The following is a 22,469-nucleotide window of genomic DNA, read 5'->3' as shown; positions in this document are numbered from 1 at the left end:
CACTATTAGCTCTTGAGTGAATGACGAATAAACTTTGATCTGATCTGATGTTGTTCACTAGACATTATTAGTGTACTGTGGGAGACTGTACTGCCTCAAATTCCACTTTGCGATTTAGACACTGGATGATGTACTCAACAGCTGTCTGTGCAGGTGGGCCTTCCGCTATTGCTTCCCTGAATTGTGCTGAAACAGAGGGCTGTGACTGACTATGTTGCATTTCTGCCAAATTGACAACCATATTTACCATTGGTGAAATTTGAACACACACACACACACACACACACACACACACACACACACAATCTCTCTCTCTCTCTCACACACACAATATCTCTCTCTCTCTCTCACACACACTCTCTCTCTCTCTCTCTCACACACACACACACACACACACACACACACACACACGCACTATCTCTCTCTCACACACACACCCACTCTCAGTCTGAGCCAGGACTTCTTCAGAAATGGACATGAAACACACTCTCCTCATCTTATCAGGTAAAAGCAACCAGCCTCAATTCAGCTCTCTCTCTCTCTCTCTCTCTCTCTCTCTCTCTCTCTCTCTGTGTGTGTGTGTCTCACTCTCTCTCTGTGTGTGTCTCACTCTCTCTCTGTGTGTCTCTCTCTGTCTCTCTGTCTCTCTCTCTCTCTCTCTGTCTCTCTCTCTGTGTGTGTCTCACTCTCTCTCTGTGTGTCTCTCTCTGTCTCTCTCTCTCTCTGTCTCTCTCTCTCTCTGTGTGTGTGTGTCTCACTCTCTCTCTGTGTGTGTCTCACTCTCTCTCTGTGTGTCTCTCTCTGTCTCTCTCTCTCTCTCTCTGTCTCTCTCTCTGTGTGTGTCTCACTCTCTCTCTGTGTGTCTCTCTCTGTCTCTCTCTCTCTCTCTCTCTGTCTCTCTCTCTCTCTCTCTCTGTGTCTCTCTCTCTGTGTCTCTCTCTCTCTGTGTGTGTCTCTCTGTGTGTCTCTCTCTGTCTCTCTCTCTGTCTCTTCTCTCTCTCTCTCTCTCTGTGTCTCTCTCTCTCTCTGTGTCTCTCTCTCTCTCTCTGTGTGTCTCTTCTCTCTCTCTCTCTCTGTGTCTCTCTCTGTGTCTCCCTCTCTCTCTCTGTGTCTCCCTCTCTCTCTCTGTGTGTCTCTCTCTCTCTCTCTGTGTGTGTCTCTCTCTCTGTGTCTCTCTCTCTCTGTGTCTCTCTCTGTCTCTCTCTCTGTCTCTCTTTCTCTCTCTCTCTGTTGATTGTCTTGTTTTCATGGGGTACCTCAGACCTATAGACAGGTGTTCACAGGATTAGTTTAGACTGAAGTATGATGGTCAGGGTAGAAACATGGGGAGCTCAGAAAACTAGGGGTTCAGGTCCAGCTTCATAAAACTGTGAATCTCAACAATGAGAGTGTCTACCTGTAATTAACTCTATATAACATTAGAATAAACCCAAATAATCATAAAGTCAGTGGTCAGTGAGAGTGTCTACCTGTAATTAACTCTATATAACATTAGAATAAACCCAAACAAACATAAAGTCAGTGGTCAGTGAGAGTGTCTACCTGTAATTAACTCTATATAACATTAGAATAAACCCAAATAAACATAGTCAGTGGTCAGTGAGAGTGTCTACCTGTAATTAACTCTATATAACATTAGAATAAACCCAAATAAACATAAAGTCAGTGGTCAATGAGAGCGTCTACCTGTAATTAACTCTATATAACATTAGAATAAACCCAAATAATCATAAAGTCAGTGGTCAGTGAGAGTGTCTACCTGTAATTAACTCTATATAACATTAGAATAAACCCAAATAAACATAAAGTCAGTGGTCAGTGAGAGTGTCTACCTGTAATTAACTCTATATAACATTAGAATAAACCCTAATAAACGTAAAGTTAGTGGTCAGTGAGAGTGTCTACCTGTAATGAACTCTATATAACATTAGAATAAACATTAATAAACATAAAGTCAGTGGTCAGTGAGAGAGTCTACCTGTAATTAACTCTATATAACATTAGAATAAACCCAAATAAACATAAAGTCAGTGGTCAGTGAGAGTGTCTACCTGTAATTAACTCTATATAACATTAGAATAAACCCAAACAAACAAAGTCAGTGGTCAGTGAGAGTGTCTACCTGTAATTAACTCTATATAACATTAGAATAAACCCAAATAAACAAAGTCAGTGTGCAGTGAGGGTATCTACCTGTAATTAACTCTATATAACATTATGTGAATATTTTAGGATAAATGTGAATATTTAGCTGTTAGTTATTAGTATTAATTGTAATGGTATTAATGCTGGAACTGAGCTGTAAAAGCATTTGTGTTGAAACAGTGCTGACGTTCCTCTTTTACTTGAAGATCTGACTTGATCCAAGTCCAAGAACTCTGTGTTAAACTGAAAGAGGAACTGAAAGAGTGGAGTAACTCACTTCTGTATTTCTGAAACTTTGCATGTTTATGCTGAATTACATTTTCCTGGTCAGCAGACTAATGGAAAATCTATATTAGGCACATCTGTAAGATCTGGGTTTCTGTTAAACAATCATGTGGAATATTATCTTCATCATAGGGTATCATATATCAGCTTGGTACACTTGTGAATGGTTATATTCTCTAAAAAAAAACAGCACATTTACAAAATTAAACTATTGATATGCACAGCACTTGCTCCAGGTGCAAGATGTCCCACTAGCCCTCAGAGTAGACAATGACATCATCAATCTAGGCAGTGGAAAAGGAATGGTGGGGCCAGAGGATGATGTTCATAAGCTGCTGGAAGGTGGCAGGAGCCCCCTGTAACCCACATGACAGAACCTTGTATTTCCACAGGCCTGAAAGGGTAAAGAATGCTGTTTGTTTTCCCTGGCTAACGGAGAGTGTGCTATCTGTCAGTAGCTGCTGGTCGTCCTTCTAGCAAGAAGAACTCTCCTCTCTCAGGAACTGTGGGTGCTCAGAAAATATGATTAGTATTTTGTAGCCTCTCTGTGGGCTTGTGTGGCCATGGATGTCTGGCACCAAGCCTATTGCTAGGTTTCAGTTCCTCTGGCCGTTCTCAACTTAGACATGGACGGTGGGGATGTGCTGCATGTGGCCGTGCTTGCATGGCGTTGAGCATTCCGTCCTGTGGCTGGATCCAGGGCCTGGCTGAGGGTCTTGCCAGGGTGATCAGGCTGCCAGTGCTGAATATGGCATCCACTTTCTGGTTGTCATTTTGGAAATTCAATTCAGTTGTTTCAAATCCGTCCATTAACACAATAAGAGCCTCAGCAGACCACTTCCTTACTGTCCTGGTCATCATGGGTTGCCTCAGTGCGAGTGGAGTCCTCAGCTGCACCAGGTTATGGTCTGAGTTATCATGCAGCTGTATGCCTCCTTGACATTGGTGTATAGCAAGTCCAGTTCCCTGGTAGGGCACCTGCCATACTGTCTGAAAGTGGGCAGAATACAGGAGAGCCTGACCGATTACGTAGTGGTTGGAAACACAGCTATAGCAGCAACAGGGATATATAGTGGGATATAGACTAACATTGTAAACACATACCCACTCTCTGGACAGATACTCTGGTCACATGCTAAACACTAGTAACTCAGTGTTAGTATGAGTATACAGTTTCTACTTTATAGTAATGTTATCTGAATTGTACCACATACTCTTACTCACATCACCAGCCCACCTCCTCTTTCCTCTCTGTGCTTCAGTCCACGCTCACCATATGGAAGTTCTCAATGTTAGTGTTTCATCAGGCATCAGTTAATATAGCCACGTCTCCCTTAAGCACACAAAACTACACTCCCGGGATTCCCACTGACTCAGAGTTTAGACCAATCTGTGCTTTAACCATTAATAACGTTTGACCCCAAGTAGTGTATGGTGAAAGGTATCATGGCAATAAACAAACACACACTTAAAGATGCTTAAAAAGTCAAACGCTTGCAGTCACACACACTTGTTACAAAACAGTTTTTTAACAGAGGTTTTGTCTGTGTTTTCAGTGCTTTGGGGTTTCACACTCGGACAAGGGAAACCAAAAGGTAAATCTCCACACACTCACCTTTATAATGTGTTGAAAGCTGTGTGAGTGAGTAATGGTGAATGGACAGATAAACATGGACAATGTTTTTACATCACCTGCCAGTGGTATTAATGTTATATGATTGGTGTAGCGTAGAGTTTATTAAAAAGATTAGGGCTTTGCAAGAGCAGCAAGCATTACTCTTGAGGAGGATTCGACTGATTGTACAAATGACCTCAGTTCACCCTCACCCTCCCAGTTCATTAGTTCACCCTGACCAGCACACCATTAACTTCAGAGGTAGAGAAGACACTATTTTGTCAGCTGTCATTGGGAAATGCAAAGTCATAGACTTAGGAGTCTTTTGACCACCAATAGACTATATGTGCAAAAGTATTGGGACACCTACACATTCCACCTACAGCAGTATCTTTTATGCCATCCCATTCTAAACCCACAGGCATTAATAAGGAGCTGGTCCTCCTCTGCAGCTCTACCAGCAGCAGCAGGTCTGGAGCTCTGCTGCAGTTACTGAGTCAGTTGGAGGCTTTTCTGCACTCTGCTCTGAGCTCAGCACTCGGCCCTGACCCCGCTCTGTAACTTTACGTGGTCTGACAGACACTCGGTGGCTGAGCTGCTCTCTGTGAGCTGTTCCTCCTAAACTCTTCCACTGTTCAATAATAACACCACTCACAGCTGATGGAGGAAGATCTAGGAGGGAGGAGATTTCAGCAGCTGACTACATTTACATTTACGGCATTTAGCAGACGCTCTTATCCAGAGCGACTTACAAAGTGCTTTGCTATTTACCCAAGAAAAACCTTAGCTAGTTAGAATAGACCAATAATTCAAAAGATACCTCTAAGCTTAGACATTACTAAACACATTACAATAAGGCGACCATAGAACTCTATTCGTCCAAGTACTCTCGGAAGAGGTGGGTCTTCAGTCAGCGAGCGACTCGGCCGTTCGGACAGCCAGGGGCAGCTCGTTCCACCACTTTGGTGCCAGGACAGAAAAAAGCCTGGACGCTTGTCTTCAGCGGATTTTGAGGGATGGCGGGTCGAGCCGATCCGTACTTGAAGCTTGAAGGGCTCTTGGTGCGGATCGGCTTTTGACCACTGCCATCAAGTACGGAGGGGCTGGTCTGTTCTTGGCTTTGTAGGCCAGCGTCAGGGTTTTGAATCTGATGCGGGCAGCAGCTACAGGAAGCCAGTGGAGAGAACGCAGCAGTGGAGAGACATGGCTGAATTTAGGGACATTGAAGACAACCCGTGCCGCTGCATTCTGGATGAGGGGTCTGATGGTGCGCAGAGGGAGACCAGCCAGAAGAGAGTTGCAGTGGTCAAGTCTTGAAGTGACGAGAGACTGAACAAGCACCTGGGTGGCCTCTCTAGGGAGGAAGGGTCGAATTCTCCCGATGTTGTACAGGAGAAATCTGCAGGACCGAGTTACGTTTGCAACATGACCTGAGAACGATAACTGATCATCAATCACTACACCAAGGCTTCGGGCTTCTGTAGAGGGAGTGACCAGTGAGTTCTCAAAGGTGATGGCAAGATCGTTTTTTGGTCCAGCAGTTCCTGGGATGTACAGCAGCTCCGTCTTGCTGGGGTTGAGTTTGAGGTGGTGAGCCGCCATCCAAGACGAGACGTCGGCGAGGCATGCTGAGATACAGGCAGAAACCTGTGTGTCAGACGGTGGGAAAGAGAGCATGAGCTGAGTGTCGTCGGCGTAACAGTGGTAAGAGAATCCATGAGAGGAGATCACTTTACCAAGAGAGCGAGTGTAGAGTGAGAGAAGAAGAGGACCAAGAACCGAGCCTTGTGGAACGCCAGTGGAGAGACTACAAGGAGCGGACGTGTTGCCCTGCCATGTTACCTGGTATGAGCATCCCTGCAGGTATGATGCAAACCATCGCCATGCAGAGCCGGTAATTCCAAGACCGGCAAGGATAGACAGGAGGATCTTGTGGTCCACAGTGTCAAAAGCTGCGGAGAGGTCGAGAAGGATCAGAACCGATGACCGTCTGGCAGCTTTAGCTGCATGGAGCTTCTCTGTAACTGCAATGAGAGCAGTTTCAGTAGAGTGTGCAGCTTTGAAGCCAGACTGGTTAGAGTCCTGAAGATTGTTCTGAGTAAGAAAGAGAGACAGTTGGTTGTAGACAGAGCGTTCGAGAATCTTTGAGAGGAAAGAGAGAAGAGAGATAGGTCTGTAGTTGCCGATGTCCAAGCTGTCCAGAGTTGGTTTCTTTAGGATAGGCACAACTCTGGCAGACTTGAAAGCAGATGGTACCTGACCTGACAACAAAGAGCTGTTTATGATAGAGGAGATGAAAGGAGGTTTGGAGCGATTGTTTGGAACAGAGGGGATGGAACAGGGTCTAGTGGACAGGTGGCAGGATTATTGGAGGTGAGAAGATGTAGGAGGTCATCTGTGGAAAGAGGAGAGAAGCAGGACAGAGGAGGGGGGAGGAGGGTAGTGCCTAGAGAGGGGGATTGAGGCAGGGGGGAGAGATCGCCGGATCTTGTCGACCTTTTCTTCAAAGAAGGAGACAAAATCTTCTGCAGACAGGGTGGTGGGTAGTGGGTAGTGGGAGGTGGGGGAGTAGGAGGGTTGAGGAGAGAGGAGAAGATGGTGAAGAGTTAACGTGGGTCAGATGCAGATGCTGCTTCCAGTTTCCCCCTGTAGTAAGATGCTTTAGCGGCAGCAACTTCTGTTCTGAACCTGGAGAGAAGAGACTGATAGGAGTGGAGGTCGGAGTCGTGTTGTGACTTCCGCCACTTCCTTTCAGCCAGTCTTAGCTCTCTACGGTTGTTGCAGAGAACATCTGACAGCCACGGGGAAGGTGGAGAAGAATTTGCTGACCTAGGGGAGAAAGGGCAGAGAAGGTCGACAGAGGTGGAGATAGATGAGAGGAGAGTGTCTGTAGCAGTTTCAAGTGGGAGAGAGGAGAAAGATTCAAGATGAGGAAGAGTGGTCAGGACAGTTGAGGCAAGAGCTGAGGGGGAAACAGAGCTAAGATTGCGGTGAAGAGTGGAAGAGCTTGCAGAAGTGGTGGTTGAAGGAGCAGAGAGGGAGAGTGAGAAGGAGAGAAAGTGATGATCAGAGAAGTCCAAAGGAGTCACAGCCACATCCAGAGTAGGGACAGGTCTGCTGAAGATCAGGTCCAGAGTGTTCCCTGCTCTGTGTGTTGGTGCAGACTGGTTGAACGCGAGATCAAAAGAGGATAGGATTGGGAGAAGGCATGAAGACTGGAGTTTCTCTGATGGAAGGTTGAAGTCGCAGAGTAGAATAAGTGGGGCGTCAACAGGGAGTCCACTCAAGAGAACATCCAGTTCATCAATGAAACTGCCCAAAGGACCAGGAGGACGATAGAGAACAATGATGTGTCTAGTGGGAGAAGAGACAGGAACAGCATGGTATTCAAAAGAGGAAATGTCAAGATTAGAAAAAGAGAGCGGGGTGAAGCGCCACAGAGGAGAGAGAAGTAGACCGGTGCCGCCGCCCCTGCCAGTCCTTCGTGGAGAGTGGGAAAAGGACTACTTGTTGGTGGTGCAGCAGTGTCTCCTATTACATACAGAACCACGCTGGAGTTCAGTGAGCTCTTCAGAACCTCCAGTTCTTTCACTGATGTGTGGAGGAAAGACAGACTGCAGGGTGTATTTATTCAGCTGTGGTGATGAGACTGAATCAAACACCTGAATTAAATGATTAAGAGGAGTGTCCCAATACTTTTATCCATATAGTGTATATACTGTTCTATATTACAAAAATATACAAATACAGTAGTACACAGCAAACACACACACACACACACACACGTGGTTTACAAAGGGACTGGAAGTGTGTGAGTGGTTTGCTACCCTGTAATAAATCGTGTATCATGGCCACAATTTGCAAATAATCCTTTCTCTTCAGATTATTTTATCATCATCCTTGAAAGTACAGCACGGTAACTACAGCAGCTGTGTGTGTTGGGCACTGGTCTGATGTGAAGTGGTGTGCTACAGTTCTTGGTGTGTTAAGTGCCTGGAGCTCACAGACTCTGGATGCCTCTGGAAAACAAACTCACCCTCAAAATCTGAGGACAGATTCCCCTAATGCAATTAACAGAATACGGTTATAACAGATCATATGCAGGATACTTTAATGGTATACTGAAATACAAGGTTTTATGTTTTATGTGATCAGTTAAGATATTATGCGTCAGTATCTTAATAAGCTGTCTTGGACTGCACAGCATTCTAAACAAAGGAGAAAGTCAGTACCAGTCCAGGACTAAGCTTAACCCCTGTCCAAGAAAACTGAAATCAAAAATGTTTTCATGAACTTTCAAAACATTTTTGTTGCATGTGTGTGTTTTTATATTGTCATCATGTCATCAGCTGTTTGGATTATGTATTTTATATATGTGACCTCTGGTCACCTGATTTGATTACTAGACAATACAGTGCGCATAAGAACAAAATTCCATTGCATTGGCTTGAGGTAGTTATAAAATCAACAGCAGTAGAAGTACAATGTTATGATAAATGTAACCCTTTCCTAAAACTTCATCTTTTAGGTTGGATACATCACAAATAAACTGAAAATCATGATATGCCTTTATGTTATAACATTCTGTGGTTTCTCGTTGAATATTTTTAGATTTACTGGAAAATTAACCATTTAAAGCACTATGAAATATACTTAACCACAGCACAACAGTGTCTTAAACCAAACCAAGAGAATTTCCTTGCTGTCTTGATCTGATATCTGTATGAGGGTAGGGGGTTGTGCCTCCTCCACTGGTTACATAATCAGCAAGTTGATTGGCTCTTTTAGTTGAGGAGCAGGACTTCTGACTATCTGTAAACAGATGCCATGCTAAAGTATTGCAAGTCCCATTCATATTTCAACCAGTGACCGGTGTCTTAATTCATAATGTCTCTGGCATTACTGCAAACAACACTGTCTATTGTGCTATTTTTATTAGCCATTAGTATGGAGCCCTGTGTAAGGATAGACAGACACACTAACACATCTCCCTCTTTCTTCCCAGTTTCCTTGTTTCCAGGGTTCCCTTCCCACCGTCTGTATGTGTCTGATGAGGTGACTCTGAGGTGTAAGGATGGTGGTAATGTATTGGCGAGTGGTGTAACATGGTTCTTTAAAGGCAATCCCATACCTACCAGCAATGCCACACTGAAGTTTCCAGCAGTGACAGTGGACGACTCAGGAACGTACCAGTGTGAACATGGAGGTCAGAAGAGTGAGGCTGTTGAGATCAAAGTGCAGGGTAGGACATCACAATGCTAAAAAATAAAGAATAATCCTTCAGTAAAGTACAGAGTCTGGCTAAAACCTTCTCTCTGCATCTCTTTCTCCACCCCACCACCAGATATGTTGCCCCAGGCATCACTGTCTGTGTTAAACAATACAGACACTGTTATCGGTAAAGGAGGATCAGTTACTCTAAAGCTCTACATGGAGGAAGGGCTAAATGACTGGTGGTGCCGTTATACAGAAGGTGATCAAGAAATGTGGCAGCCAATAAAACGCGACCCAACACAGTCTAACAGCAGTCTGATCATACATGCTGATGTTGGAGAGGGAGACGGCAGGACCTATTGGTGCATGGACGCCAAGAAGGGTCTGACGCGAGAGGAGCGCCCACGTAGTAACGCCATCAAGCTCACAGCTACAGGTAACATCTCTCATAACAACAACTCCAGGTATTCTTTACAGCACTGCACACCATCATTCTAAAGACTGGCAGAACCCAACTGCTGTGTTCAGGAGTGAGTGCTCTACTTTTATCCTAAGGTAGGAACTGAGAAAGAGGTCTCTAGAGAGAGACCTAAACTGAGTAGATCCCAAAAAAGAGTTGGAGAAACTAAACAAAGACTCTACCTGGCATAAACACCACACAGTGGGTAAAGAACAAAGGACACCAGGAGAAGGCTGGCTAACCAAGTTACTGGGAAAACTGGGAAAGAAAGACAAAGTTATGTCTAAGAAAGTTATAGTTGTTTTTTTTTCTCTTTTCTTTTGGGAGACAAAGAACTTGAGACTGGAGAAGTATACAGAAAAAGGTTAGGGGGGCGTGAGAACTCCCAATCTTCTAGCATTCTGGACTGTTTATCTTGGCTCATATGATGACAAAGATCCAGCATATGAGCTCCTAAATAGTGCTCCTCCCAGTTGTAGGCTGTTGTGCTTGATTGGCTCTGGCAGCCACCCGCCCCCTGGTGGCAGTAGGTGGAACTTGCCTGGAGCCAGTCTTTACATATATATCTAATATAATCATAGAAGTGATGGTCAGAGTAATATGGTGATGGGTAATAATGATAATAGTGGTCATTATGCACATAACAGTGGCAGGAAGGTAGGCAGCTGGTCTGACATGGGTGGCAGGGGAGCCCCGTGGTCAGTATGGTGGGTGGGCAGTTGGTCTAATGCGGATGCAGGTTTCCAGCAGTCAGTCTTCCATCATGTCAGGCCTGCTAAGTGGCCAGTCATTAACTCAGAGAAGGACAAATACAGAATTATTTCTGGCAGGTCTGACTATAAAAGTCTAATCAAAAGAGAGAGCCAAAAGGGAACACAAATACTGGCATCCACCCGCTCCACCATTAAACCTGAATGATCACGTTCAAGTAGCGAGGGGACAGATCCAGTATCTCAGCGTATGGAATTATGACAATGTATGTAATGTAGAAAAGCTGTCCTAGTAATATTAGCTATATATTGGTCAAATGCTCTGAATCAATTATGACACCAATATTGTTAGTTGCTGAACCAGAAGAATCAAGTTTAACATTAAGACCTAAAAGGAGAACCTCTTTTTTGTAACTGTTTAGAAGGAAAAGTTGTGTGACATCCATCGTTTACATCCTTTACACAGTCCTCAATTTTCTTTATTCTAGATTCATCACCAGTGGTAACATGTATAATGTAAATAATAGTTATCCTAAAATAGAGCCATCTGGGATTCCACATCTCACTTTTGTATAATTTGAAGATAAAAATCTTCAAACTATACCTGTAGTGTCAAAGGCTGCACTGAGGTCTAGTAGAGCTAATAAAGATACATAGCCTTGATCAGAGGCAGGAAGGAGATGGTGTGTAATCTTCACTAGGACTGTCTCTGTGCTGTGATTGGGTCTGAAGGGCTGTCTCTGTGCTGTGATTGGGTCTGAAGGGCTGTCTCTGTGCTGTGATTGGGTCTGAAGGACTGTCTCTGTGCTGTGATTGGGTCTGAAGGACTGTCTCTGTGCTGTGATTGGGTCTGAAGGGCTGTCTCTGTGCTGTGATTGGGTCTGAAGGGCTGTCTCTGGGCTGTGATTGGGTCTGAAGGACTGTGTCTGTGCTGTGATTGGGTCTGAAGGACTGTCTCTGTGCTGTGATTGGGTCTGAAGGACTGTGTCTGTGCTGTGATTGGGTCTGAAGGGCCGTCTCTGTGCTGTGATTGGGTCTGAAGGGCTGTCTCTGGGCTGTGATTGGGTCTGAAGGACTGTGTCTGTGCTGTGATTGGGTCTGAAGGACTGTGTCTGTGCTGTGATTGGGTCTGAAGGACTGTCTCTGTAGTAGAAGAGAAAGAGAAGAAGAGAAGTAGAAAATTAGCTAAACAGAGATTAATGTGTAATTAAAGTACAAGCTAAAAGACAGAGACAGTGAGCCTCTAACACTGGCTGCTCAGCATTGAGCAGAAGCACTGATGTTAGACCTTTTTTTTTGCAAACATTCCTTCAGAAGGTACATCAAATGGTGACCAAACATCTCTCAAAACCACTCCCTTCCCCACACATTTACCTGCACAGTAACAGAACGTTACTGAAAAAAAAAGAGTAGGGTGCCCTGATCATTCCTGATCAAGAAACCGGCCAATGCCAGAGCAATGGCCTTTTGTGCCTTTTTAGCATCCTAGCATTTGTCACTTACAACTATATAGAATATATACCAGGGCTAGGCTAGCATGCCAGGGCTGAGCCAGAACGATACAGAAAACCTAAACCTACAGGCAGTGCCTGGGGAAAACCGTGAAACAGAAAGACAGCGCGGGTCAGGCGCTTCTGAGACTTACTGGACCTCCGGAGCTGAGGGATCCGCTGCCGAACCCAAACAACAGAACCGATACAAGGACGGGGCCAGCTTACCAGAGCCCAAACAACAGAACTGAGACAGTGACAGGGCTAGCTTACCAGAACACAGGCGATAACTAGAGCGCGCACCAGAGCTGACTTCCTTGACGAGAGCTTCACAACCGAAGCGAGGAGAGTTCAGCGCACTCCCATGAACAAGCCCCTGATACTCACAGGCGTGATAGTACCTAGTTCTACAGTTAGCAATTAATATAGCCAGAGACATTACATAGGCCTGGTTAGAGTTCAGTTATGCTATGCTATGTTATGGTATAGTATGCTATGCTAGTTAGCATTTACTTCCAAATTGTCAAATTGTTATAATGTTTCAGACACTGCATGGGTCACAAATTAATGCAAAAAGTGCAAAGGCATGGCTCTGTGCAATACCTTGCTGAGTCAGGAGGGATTGTGACAGAACCCAGTACTTACCATCCATGGAACACATGGAGTCAGGGGTCACAGGTCTGGTTAGCCTTCTCCTCCAAAGGACCAACAATCTTCTGGAGTTAGAGAGGTTAAGGAGAAGGTGAAGGTTTTTTTTGGGGCAAGCCAATACAGAGAAGGTTTTTCATGTTGCCTTCAAGGCAGAAAAGTGGAGTTGCTCAGTGGAGCAAGTACTTGGGAATACGTTGCTCTGGATAGGATGCCATAAGTTCTGTTGATGTAATGATGTGATAAATAAGTGCAAAGGGCAGAGAAGGCTAACTGAAGAAGAGCGTGAAGAAAGGAAAGTATTAGTAGCAGTTACCAGGGGTGAGGGAAGAAAATGAGTCCAGGACATGGGATGGGATGACCAACTAAATTTATAAACAGTGGCAAAGGTGGAAATACAATGCTACCAAGCAGACCAATCACGGCTGTTACGAACTACACTGCCACATCATGTAGTTACATTTCTGGGGAGGTGCATGTCAGCCTATGGTGATTATTAAGGCAGAGGCAGGAGGTACAGAAGCATAAATACCAGAACCAGCCGGTTCTGAGACTGTAGCACAGTGTACTGGTCCAAAATCCAAGTTATCTCACATGTCTAATTACACCTCCACCCCATACACAAACTTTTAACCGGCATTGACTTACTGGAACTGTGACCTCTGCTCGTTCTCTCTTCCACCCCCTTTTCTATCTCTCCAACTTTTGTCTTTCTGTCTCTTTCTCTTAGGAAAAATGGTGAGGCTGCAGATGTCAGAAAGGCCAGCGTGGTTGGGTGATGATGTCACTGTGAGCTGTACTGTGTGGCAGGCTGCTCATTTAGACAAGGCTGTATTTTATAAGGATGGACGAAAAATCACAGGGATACAGAAAGTCTCTGAAAACACAATTATCATCCAGAACATCACCAAGTCCAGCGAAGGCGTGTACCACTGTGATGCCACCTACAGGTTCATCCACATCAGTGAAGATGCAGTGATGCATAGCAACTTGCCCTCTGATCAACAGGTCCTCACAGTCATAGGTAACCCAAATCAAACAACACAATAACAAACACTGCAAACCATCATTTCTTAGTGAATAAAATCATCTGAAATCTAGACGTTGGTCTAGTAAACAGGGTATAGAAGGTAACATGGAGGCAAAATTCTGCAGTTTGTAAGTAATAATGTTTGCCACTAAAAAGTAATGATCTGCATGCTGAAACAAAAATACTGTACATTGCAATTTAAAAATAATATTCTTACACCAATCTCAAAATAAGAAATATCAGCTGTTTAGACTAAATTAATGAGGATTTTATTCACTAAGATATATATTTTGCAGTGTAAATAAATATCCACACAACAACATAATACAGCAGTACAGTTACACAAATCACAAAAATACCACAATACCAAAGTAGCTTTATACATAAACCACAGAAATATGAGCAGAAAACATTCATAATCCTGTGGTGTGATGATAGATAACGGAGAGGTAGAAACTTATCATACTTGGACATTTGCTGCTCCTCCCAGCCATGACCCATATGTTCATAACCCTTTATTAATACCTTCATAACACAGTGGTGTCACATTTACACAACACTGATGAGGTTTTAATGAAACACTTCTTTCACTCTGATATCATTCAGATTGGATTGTGTACAGTATATTTTAGGGTTTCTGTGTTTCTTTCCCATGACTGTGTATCTGACTGATGTGTAATTGTGTGTTAGCTGGTCCTCCTAAGCCCCGCCTGGACTGTACACAGATGAAATGTGAGGGTCAGTGGAGCAGCCAGCCTGATTCCTACCTCTGGCTTTACACTCCAGAAGGAGCAACAGATCCAGAAAAACTGCAAGAGTCTAAAGATCAAATCCTCTCTGGGAAAACTGGGACGTACACTTGCAGTGCTAAATGGACGGGCTCTGGTTTCTCCCGCAAGAGCAATGAATGTCGGTTTGCAGGTTAACTCATATACCTTCTTCATATCCCAGTACTGGTGTCCAGTCTACAGTTTTAATCCCCAGCACAGGTTAAGAAACCCAGTGTACTGTTCAATACTGGTGTTAAGAACATCTTTCAGCGTAAAAAAGCTCCTCATCCTTCCAAAACAGAATCCGGACCCATTAAGCTAGTTCAGTTTAGGACAGAAAAGTCCTGAACCAGCCCAAGCAAGTCCTGAATCAAGAAAGACCAATTTCCACTAAACCAGTTCTGAGTTAAATCAGTCTAGCACTAAATTCATTTCAGTGAAGCCTAAATTATCCCAGCCTTGTCCTAAGTTAAGAAAACAAACAAAACAAAACTGTATGAACAGATTGATTTGGTTCCACCAAACCGCTGCCACAGCATTTCTCACCGGTCTCATCAAATTAGATATGTCATTACACCTCCACCCCATACTAACTCTCTGCACCTACAGTGCAGAAAAAAAAGTATTTAGTCAGTCACCAATTGTGTTCTCCCACTTAAAAAGATGAGAGAGGCTGTAATTGACATCATAGATAGACCTCAACTATGAGAGACAAAATTAGAAAAACCAATTCAGGAAATCACATTGTCTGATTTTAAAAGAATTTATTTGCAAATAATGGTGGAAAATAAGTATTTGGTCAATAACAAAAGTTCATCTCAATACTTATATATCCTTTGTTGGCAATGACAGAGGTCAAACGTTTTCTGTAAGTCTTCACAAGGTTGGCCCATTCCTCCATGCAAATCCCCTCTAGAGCAGTGATGTTTTGGGGCTGTCGACGGGCAACACGGACTTTCAACTCCCTCCAAAGGTTTTCTATGGGGTTGAGATCTGGAGACTGGCTAGGCCACTCCAGGACCTTGAAATGCTTCTTATGAAGCCACTCCTTTGTTGCCCTGGCAGTGTGCTTGGGATCACCGTCATGCTGAAAGACCCAGCCACGTTTCATCTTCAATGCCCTTGCTGATGGAATGAGGTTTGCACTCAAAATCTCACAATACATGAACCCATTCATTCTTTCATGTACACGGACCAGTCGTCCTAGTCCCTCTGCAGAGAAACAGCCCCAAAGCATGATGTTGCCACCCCCATGCTTCACAGTTGGTATGGGGTTCTTTGGATGCAACTCAGCATTCACTCTCCTCCAAACACAGCGAGTTGTGTTTGTACCAAACAGTTCTACTTTGGTTTCATCTGACCATAAGACATTCTCCCAAAACTCTTCCGGAACATCCAAATGCTCTCTAGGAAACTTCAGACGTGCCGGAACTGTGGATGAACTGGCTTACGCAGGGGAACACGTCTGGCACTGCAAGAGTCCCTGGCGGCGTAGTGTGTTACTGACGGTAGCCTTTGTAACGTTGGTCCCAGCTTTCTGCAGGTCATTCACTAGGTCCCCCCGTGTGGTTCTGGGATTTCTGCTCACCGTTCTTGTGATCATTTTGACCCCACGGGCTGAGAGCCCCTGATGGAGGGAGATTAGCAGTGGTCTTGTAGGTCTCCCATTTTCTGATTATTGCTCCACAGTAGATTTCTCCACACCAAGCTGCTGCCTATTGCAGATTCAGTCTTCCAGCCTGGTGCAGGTCTACAGTTTTGTTTCTGGTGTCCTTCGACAGCTCTTTGGTCTTCACCATAGTGGAGTTTGGAGCGTGACTGTTTGAGGTTGTGGGCAGGTGTCTTTTATATATCTTTTATTATTTGTTTGTAGGTGACCAAATACTTCCACCATTATTTGCAAATAAATTCTTTAAAAATCAGACAATGTGATTTTCAGAATGTTTTTTCTCATGTTGTCTCTCATAGTTGAGGTCTACCTATGATGTCAATTACAGGCCTCTCTCATCTTTTTAAGTGGGAGAACTTGCACAATTGGTGACAGACTAAATAGTTTTTTTTCCCCCACTGTACTTCCTTACTGGGACTGTGACCAACATCATAATACATATATAATATATAAAGTTAAATAATTCATAAGGAGACAATAACAATACCACAATACATTTGTGTATTTGTGTAAATATATCACAGCAATAAGATAAGTGGAAATCGTTCTGCACTTAGAGTGGGTTGATGTCTGTTGGACAAGAAACTCACCATAATTGGACCACTATATTGGGGCTGCACTTCCCAACTCTCAGCCATGACCCATATGTTCATAACACTTCCACCGTACCTTTGTAATGCAGTTATGTCACGTTTATACAAAATTGTTGATGATGCAATGATTTAATAAAACAAAACAAAACTATTATTTCAAAACAAAACTGTCTTTTCCTTTTGGGTGATAACAGCCTGCCAAAATCTTTTTACACTGTAAACCAACCCAACCATGGTTCGGTTTGAACCTGACTGAGACCAACTTTTTTGGTCTGACCAGAATTCCTTTGGTCCGAACCGTGGTTCAAAGCACCTTTCAGACTGGTTCAGATAGGTGTGAAGGCAACCTAAATCTGAAGGCTGAAAAACCTGAAGGCTTAATTCTGTTGGGAAATTGCTGTTCTGTTGCTACCCTAATTTTCTATGTCTCCCCCTATAAAAAGCAAAGCATTCAGCTGGGTTGTCGTGGTGGTGCCTTTTATGGTGGTGTTCCTACTGCTGGTGGTTTTGTGTATCTGTAAAAGACGCACTGGAAAAAATAACAAAGAAGAAGGTATAGATGGAGAACACAAGAAGTTTGGCACTGGGATGAAAGAGGGCAGGATGGAAGAGAGTACAGTCTCCTAAAAAACAGCCAGAAGGTAAAAGACAATAAAAAAAGATCAATTTAACAAACTAAAACTGTTAAAAAGGCCTCAAATAAAATTTCTTACCAAACAGTAAAGAAGCATCTGATGCATCTGTTTTGTTCACAAGCGTGAGCATCTATCTGCAAATTACTGACATTTGGTTATGAGTGACATTTGGTTAATTTTTTAAATAAACATTCAAAATATTTTCCAACCAGTCAGAATTCAAATACACTCACTGAATTAGTAATCTCACAAGTTTATGGTAAGACTTGGCCCCGGTCCAGTAAGTGACCTTAAAGAGAAGTGGCTACAGTGACAATTAATGTCCACCAAGGTAGTTTAAAAGCATTACACTAAGGCGCATACACACATATACGTATAGATTTGTGGGATCCCTAACCCTGACCGTAGGTCTTTCAGATGTTAGCATTATCATGTCTACGCAGAAGGGAGAGCTAACAGAGTGTAAAATATAACAAATAAAACATACACAATGCTTTGTCACAGTGTACTAATTGATGTCAGCATTTTCAAAAAGTTGTTTTGCCCAAAACAGTGGTGGTGAAGGCAGAAAAAAAGAGAGTGTTACTGAAGGTTACAGTATAAAAACTACTCCCCCCACTGTTTTCTGCATCCTGTTATTGGGAACTGGATGTTAGCAGATCAAACAGTCAACTTCAGCCTTTTTGTAGCCAAGACCAATAAGATCAGCTGACCTTCTTTGTGTGGGCAGAAATGGCTAGAGAAGAGAACCGGATGTGTGCTGGTTCAATCACAAAGATTGGCATTGGCACACTGGCACTGGCATGGAAACACACACCCTTAAAAACATCCTCTCTCTTTTTCTTAGATACGTATGCACACACACTTAACTCGCAGACACTTTTACTTTTACTTTTACTTTTTAAGTACTGGAGGGTCCATCATCATTCTAGAGAACGCCTGGCATTAGGCAGCATGGTGCCAATAGGTTCATGATGATGATCTGCTCCAGAGAGTCCTATTCTATTGGCAGTACTTCTCTATGGGGACTAGACAAGCAGTGTGTGCATTTGCTCATATGTGTCAGAAATGGGTAAAACCTAAAGTAGCTAAAAGCATTCATCTGAAAAGGTGTCCAGGATGAACTATCACATCTCAAATAAACTAATATTGTAAAGAAAACTTATATATTGTTTTGGGTTGAGGTTAAGGTTAGGCTAGGATCAAGGTTAGGTTCTAAACATATCTTCTAACCTGTTGTGTTTAGACAATCAGGTAACTATATGTGCACATCTAAAGTAACACTTTAACACTTTTAAAACCGAAACTCAAACAGAACATGACAAACCAACCAGTGAAAACAACAAACCTAGGACTAGGAGGAGCAGTGAGCGGCAGGGGATTGAGCCGTGATCTAACAGGATCAGAACATGAGAAGGGGACAAACGAAAACCACAAGCCTAGCTTGGGATACAGGAAAGTAATAAGGGAACCTAAACCACAAGCCTCGCTTCGGAAAAAGCAGGGAGAACTTAAACAGCCACAAGCCTGCTGGTGCGATCCTAAGGGGAAACTAGAACTGAGAACAAGAGCCATGCTCTATGTAAACAAAGGGGAAACTGGAGGACCAGCTGCCTGAACAAGATAACCAGGCAAGCCCAACCTGAGGATACCGTGAAACTGCCTTGTGAGCTTGAGCTGCCAGGGAGCATGAACTGGACGCAACGTAACAGAACTGCCTCGAGAACCAGACTTGAAGAAAACATAAACAAAACAAGATACTAGCTAACAGAATCACACCACAAACACGTAGCAATTCAATTCACAGCAGTAACTAGCTGGAGGGAGACTCCTTAAATGCCCCCAGTCCCAGGTGCAACACATGAACACGAAATGAACACAAATGAGCCGGAGGTCCTTATATAGGCCTGGGGGTTGCGATCCGGGATCGCCCTGGGGGAGGGCACGGTAATGAGGGCCTGACAGGTGCATTGTCCCTCACAGTAGTACAAAAAAGAATACAAATTTACAGAATAGAAACACTGAATATTTACATGTTAATTTATACTATACATGTACACACACACTATACTATACATATACACACATTACACACACACTATACACACTCTCTGTTTACAATACTGCACTGGTAACAGTTAAACAGTTAAATGTACAGGTTTGATATGATCTGAATGTTTACATTATTTACAGAAGGCATTGGATGGGTGTTGTTCAGGTGTAGTGGGTTCCAGTAGTAAGTGCAGGGTGCACTTACGTCCTGAGGATGCAAGGGTTCATACCAAACCTCCTCAGCCATCTGAGGTAAAGGAGGCACTGATGTGCTTTCTTCACCACCCAGACCCAGATCTGCAGTGGGTCCACGGTGGCAGGTAGTGAGGAACAGATTAAGTCTCTAACCAGCCTTTCAAAGTGCTTGCTTATGATAGTGGTTAAAGCAACCAGCGCAAGTCATTTAGGCAGGTAATGCTGGCTTTGGAAAAGGGACAATGATGGCCAGTTTGAAGCATGCTGGCACGACAGAGAGTGAGAGAGGTGTTGAAGATGTCTGCAAAGACTCCAGCAAGCTGAGGTCAGGAGATTTGTGTGTGTTGACACGCTTAAAGGATCAGCTTCGGAGAAAGAGGGTGGGTGTGACTCAGCAGTGAATGGTGCCTTAGCTTTAAATTGCTGGTTTGCCTAGAAAATCTGTACTCAAATTTGGCTGCTTTTATGGTCTTATGGAGAGCATAGCTGGCTATTTTATACTTCCTATTTTATACTATTTTATTTTATATTTCCAGGTCTGAAAGCAGCACTGGTGTTCAGAGCTGTGCAAACTTCACAGTTGAGCTATGGCTTCTGATTCAGGGAAACATGAACAGGCTTTGTGGGCACAACATCCTCTGCATACTCGTCAATGATGTTTGACGAATCACGAAACATCTCCCAGTTCAAGTCATCAAAACAGTCCTGAAGCATAGAGTCTGATTGGTCTGACCAGCGATGAACCACCCTGATGGTGGGCGGCTTCCATTTGAGCTTCTGCCTATGTGACTGGGAACCCTATGCTCAGTCACATAGCACCCACAAAGACTTTTCCCCACCCATACTACACCTGAACTCACACCCATCCAGTGCCTTCTGTAAATAATGTAAACATTCAGATTATATCAGACCTGTACATTTAACTGTACATTTTACCAGTGCAGTATTGTAAGTAGTAGTTTGATTGTTGTAATAGTAGTTTTTTTGTGTGTGTGTGTGTGTGTGTGTGTGTGTTTATGTATAGTATAAGTTATGGTGTAAATATTCAGTATTTCTATTTTGTAAATTTCTATCCTTTTTTGTGCTACAGTGAATGACTATGCACCCAGGTCTTTCACTCTCCTTTACACCTGTGTAATGTGATGTGACAACAAAAGTGATTTGAATAGATTTTTGATTTGCCTGTAAGTGGGCAGGAGCAGGATTGAAGAGTGATCTGGGGAGGGCTTGGGGAGGGCTTTGTACGCCCCTCGGAAGGGGGTGTAGCAGTGGCTGAGAGTCTGTGTTCTTTGCGTGCTGCATGAGATATGCTGAAAGAACTTTCCTTAGGTTTGCTTTATTAAAGTCCCCAACAACAATGAACACAGCCTCTGGGTGAATGGATTCTTGCTTGTTGATCGCCTTGTACAGTCTCCCGAGCGTCAGGTCTGTGTCAGCCTGCATAGGTATGTACACGGTGGCAATAATGACCCCTGAGATGTTTCTAGGCAACCTCACTGGCCTGCACGAGATGATGAGATATTCCAGGTCCGGGGTCTCTTTCTCAATGGTAGAATAATTTACCTGGTGCTTGTTGAACTTACAAGAAAAGCAGCACTCGGGATGCTCCACACCACAATCATCTTTACGAAGTAGAGAAATTAGAAGTGTAGAGAAATTAGGAGCAGCCCAACCAGGAGTACTACAGAGAAGGGCCAATGGGAGGGTCAATCTAAGGTGTAGATCACAAGATCATCCACGTAAGAGAAAAACAGTGTTTACCAGCTTTTCGAAGCTAGCAGGGGTGGAAGCTACCAAATGGTAGAACTGTGTACTGTAAAAAAGCATCAGGAGTTACAAATGCTAAAATATCTGATGCCCGAGAAGTTAAAGATACTTGCCAGTATCCTTTTAATAAATCAAGTTTACTAACAAACTGAGTATAACCTACATTGTCAACACAGTCATCAATTCTAGGCAGAGGACAAGAGTCTGAAATTTACACAGAAAATTGTAGGACTGGGCAGGACTAAACCCCAATGGTTCCTGAACAGCCTCACATGCAGCAAAAAGTGCAAGCCCCCCCCCCCCCCCCCCCCCCCCCAATCCCAGTCCGTCCCTGTTTTCAGACAGTTTTTCCTAAGCATGGACTTTAAATACTGGTGAAACCTCTCCAGAGCACCCTGTGACTCTGGATGATAAGAAACGTTGTACCCTGGTGAGACTGAACAACCTTAGGCAGACCAACGATAGTGAGGTACTTCATTAAAGCTCATATTACTACTGGTGCTGTGATTTTGCGAAGAGAAATGGCCTCTGGGAAACATGTTGCAGTACTGGTACATTAACAGGTACTGATGACCAGATCTTGTTTTTGCAGTGGTGCTTTACACTCTATCAGGACTCTTTTAACTCAACCACATCTTTTCTAAGACCTGGCCAAAAAATCCTTCATTTATGCCTTAAAGGGGTGGCAACAAACCACCCTGCAATGTTATTACCCACGATACATGTGACCCCTTCAACTGTCAAGGAGGGACAAACACCCACTCTAAACTCCCCAGCGGCTAACCCTGAGGTTAGAACATGATGCAGAGGAACTTTCACATACTTCATTGCTTTGCCACAATAAAATAGGTACAGACCACAAAAGGATAGCTAAAACCAAGGACTGGACTGCACCAGTAGAACAAAGGATACTCACAGGGTACTGGATTTGCTTATTACCTTTCAGGAAAATGTGAATCTTGGGTTACTCATAAATTAACCCAGAGACCGTACTCCCTCTCTAACAACCACTCTCACCCCCTCTGGAGTCACTAAGTGGCCCTAAATTGCAGAGACCCTATAAACTTTCCTCTTTGGAAATGCAGGAAATGAAATTCCAGGATACCTTAAGTGACAGCTATTTCGGCACCAGGCACCAGAGATCCTTTGTACTGATTGACACTATCTGCTTCTTGACCAAGAACAACCCTT

General features: G+C 43.6%; 1 protein-coding gene across 2 annotated transcripts; it reads left to right on the top strand.

The window, feature by feature from the left end:
* Window positions 1-306: 306 nt before the first annotated feature.
* Window positions 307-20,907, top strand: LOC140555866 (contactin-2-like). Of its 2 annotated transcripts, none has more exons than XM_072679195.1 (6): window positions 307-504; window positions 3,987-4,025; window positions 9,051-9,287; window positions 9,390-9,695; window positions 13,298-13,591; window positions 20,048-20,907. In XM_072679195.1, exons 1-6 carry the CDS (start codon window positions 471-473, stop codon window positions 20,107-20,109), a joined length of 972 nt encoding a protein of 323 aa, XP_072535296.1. In that variant the 5' UTR covers window positions 307-470; the 3' UTR covers window positions 20,110-20,907. The 2 variants fall into 2 exon arrangements, with proteins under 2 accessions (XP_072535296.1, XP_072535295.1); XM_072679194.1 differs by lacking the exon at window positions 20,048-20,907 and adding an exon at window positions 14,288-16,796.
* Window positions 20,908-22,469: the final 1,562 nt, after the last annotated feature.

Source organism: Salminus brasiliensis, chromosome 5, assembly GCF_030463535.1.
Source record: "Salminus brasiliensis chromosome 5, fSalBra1.hap2, whole genome shotgun sequence".
NCBI classification, from domain to species: domain Eukaryota; kingdom Metazoa; phylum Chordata; class Actinopteri; order Characiformes; family Bryconidae; genus Salminus; species Salminus brasiliensis.
The sequence above is the reverse complement of the archived record's forward strand: the minus strand, read 5'-3'. Positions and strand labels throughout refer to the sequence as shown.